The sequence below is a fragment of the Solanum pennellii genome, chromosome 7 (assembly GCF_001406875.1).
Source record: "Solanum pennellii chromosome 7, SPENNV200".
In the NCBI taxonomy this organism is placed as follows: domain Eukaryota; kingdom Viridiplantae; phylum Streptophyta; class Magnoliopsida; order Solanales; family Solanaceae; genus Solanum; species Solanum pennellii.
In genome coordinates this window covers 60404330-60407122 of record NC_028643.1, presented here as the reverse complement: position 1 = coordinate 60407122, position 2793 = coordinate 60404330, and the positions used below count along the sequence as shown (strand labels likewise).

Here is a 2793-nt window from a genome sequence, read left to right as displayed (position 1 = left end):
AAGTTCAGAGAGTCGATTTCAGTACCCAAATTTCAGAAGTCTAAGTCTTTTGGAACGAGACCCCCTCGACGGCCCGTCTTACCCATGACGGTCCGTCGTGGGTTCCGTCGACTCACACAGTTTTTCCAGAAATAAAATCTGCTGCTCAAAACGACTAAACAGGTCGTTACAATTCTAATTGGATGACATTTCCTCAATTTTCCTCAAAATTTAAATTGTAGCCTATTTTAGTTAAATTTCTTTTAATTTCAGCATATTCAATTGCAATTTTATTTCAATCATAGCCATCTTTTCAGTTTAATTCTAGCCAATATTTATTTCAATTTTTGCCATACAATCTAATTTTATAATATTACCTTTCAATCTCACCCATCCATTAAATCCTAATAGAATCCTAACCCTTCATCTCTATCTAATCTAACGGTTGAGATCAACTTTTCCTATCTCTTTTTAACACCAAAAGACCCAAAACCTAAAATTTTAACTCATTCTTATCCCTCCCCCTCCTTGGTAGCCGCCAGCCCCATCTCTCTTTCTCCCCATTTTTTTCCGGCAGCCTCCTCCCAACACCCGTCGCTCCTCCTCTTTCTCCCTCCTTCTTCCCCTCTTTCTCCCTCCACTCTTCTCCTCTCCCTCCCCTCTCTCTATCAGCGCCGCCTTCCCTTTCTCTCTTCCTTTTTCTTTTTCCGGCGACCCTCCCCTCTCTTCTCGCCATTCTCCGACCAACAGTTGCCCCTCTCCCGCCGTCCTCCTCCTCTTCTCTTCTTCATCGCCTCTTCTCTTTCCTTCTCTCTCCCCGCTTGAACCCCTCTCTCCGCCTCCCTCTTCTTTTCTCCCCCCTCTTGCTCTCCTCTTCTCCTTCGTCCTCTTTTTCCTCTCCTTTTTTGCAGAACCGACGGCGAGCAGTCCAGCAGCAGTGACAGCCGACGACACCAAAACTTCCTCTAAAACAGCAGCTGCTGCATGGAAACATCAAGCAGCCGGCGAGCTCCAACTTCTCACCTCTTTTTCTGGCGAAAACTTCCTTCTTCTCTAGAAATTAGCAATCGGGTTGAACCAGCAATGAGCAACAACAAAAAGTGACCAACAAGACCTCGCTAGAGTCGATGCTAAGATCAGAAATTGAAAAGCAAATCAAAGATAAGGATATCTCTCAAATCCGCCCTAGGTACTATCCCCTTTATCCAGAACTCAATTCCTAATGAATATGGCTGGTATTAATTTTCGTTCAATCCTACATTTCAAACAGATAATTCTACATGTTCAGGTCGGCTAATTTTGAGCATATCTGATCTCAAACTCTGTAGAATTTATCGGTATTGCATTATGTCTCTCATTGATATGTTTTCCCTTATATAATTTGGAAGTGCATTATTATGATTAGTTTGGGAATTTTTTTAGTTATCTCTAAGTCAATTTATATTCGTTAATGAAGTTCGGTACTCTCTTATTCATGATAACTTGGAATGATTATTTGAAATATAATATATTTGACTAAATTAGTGGAACATGCCCATGAAATTATGATCATAATATTTGCTCGTATTTGCCCTTCTTTTATTTAATCATATATATCCTTGTTTGATTATCTCAATTTACCATTTCAAATTATGTTCTTTACTTGTCATATATTGTGCTGTTATGGTTATTGATCTCTTTTACTTTATGTTAACTAATTTTCTAATGTCTTTTACATTCTTGGTGAAGAAAAAAAAATATAATAATCTCATTTGACTCTATTGAAATAAGAATAATATTAATTGACCCCCTTTTTTATATTGTTTGTGTAGATGTATTCATGGTAATTTATTATTGGGTAAATGTTTGACAACTTTAAACTATTTTCTTGACATAGTTGCTCATATATTTGGTAAAATAATAATAATAATTCAAAAGTTGATGTTAGCTCTTCTTTATTAAAAATAATAATAATAATTCACCCTATTTCTAAATTATTTTCTTATTTGTTTTATATGGTAAAATAATAAATTTGATTTGGCCTTCCCTTATTCAAGGAATATATTAATCTTCCTAATTTATTATTATTTATTCATATTTTGTAGAGTAATAATAATTTAATATTATTTTGGTGCTTCTTTATTTAATGTAAAAGGATATTGTCTTCCTAACTTTATGATTACATATTTATTTTTGGTGATGAGCATTTTAAATATTTTTTATGATTTTGGCTTCTCCTTATTTAAAGAAATATATATTACTCTTATTATTTTATTACTTGCTTATATTTGGTAAATAATATTTAATTAATTTGGCTGATTTGACTTCCTTCAAAATAAGGAAATGGTATCATAATTAATTACTTAAAAATATTTATTTTCCTTATGTGCTCTCCCCCTCTTTGCTATATAAATAATACCCGTTCCCTTCATTATTTCATCAACTCATTCACTCTCTCTCAACACAAGAGCTATCATCCTCTTACCAGTCATACTATTACTACTAATAAACAAATTAAGATTCCGGTATTCTTCTTTGCTACTACTTGGCTACTTTGCTTTGTTGAAATAGAAATTGTATCAACTCTTTCTCATTGCTATCATCCCTTTCTACTCAACCGGTTAATATTCCTTTCGCATTCATACATTTACAAAAGTATATCGTTCTATTCCCCTATATATATAACTTGTTGTTAAACAATTGCATATGTGTTTAATCTTGTCTAAATAAATGTGATTACTTGTGTAGCCATTTGATTGCTATGGCAGGTTTCAAACTTGAAGTTCAAGTTGAAGATTAGCTATGATGAGAGATTAATTCATTTAATTCATATAT

General features: G+C 33.9%; 1 protein-coding gene across 1 annotated transcript; it reads right to left on the bottom strand.

Moving 5' to 3' along the window:
* Positions 1-480: 480 nt before the first annotated feature.
* On the bottom strand, positions 481-2450 carry LOC107025123 (octapeptide-repeat protein T2-like). Its single transcript, XM_015225973.1, has 2 exons — positions 2444-2450; positions 481-959 (listed from the first exon to the last, which is right to left on the bottom strand). Exons 1-2 carry the CDS (start codon positions 2448-2450, stop codon positions 481-483), a joined length of 486 nt encoding a protein of 161 aa, XP_015081459.1.
* Positions 2451-2793: the final 343 nt, after the last annotated feature.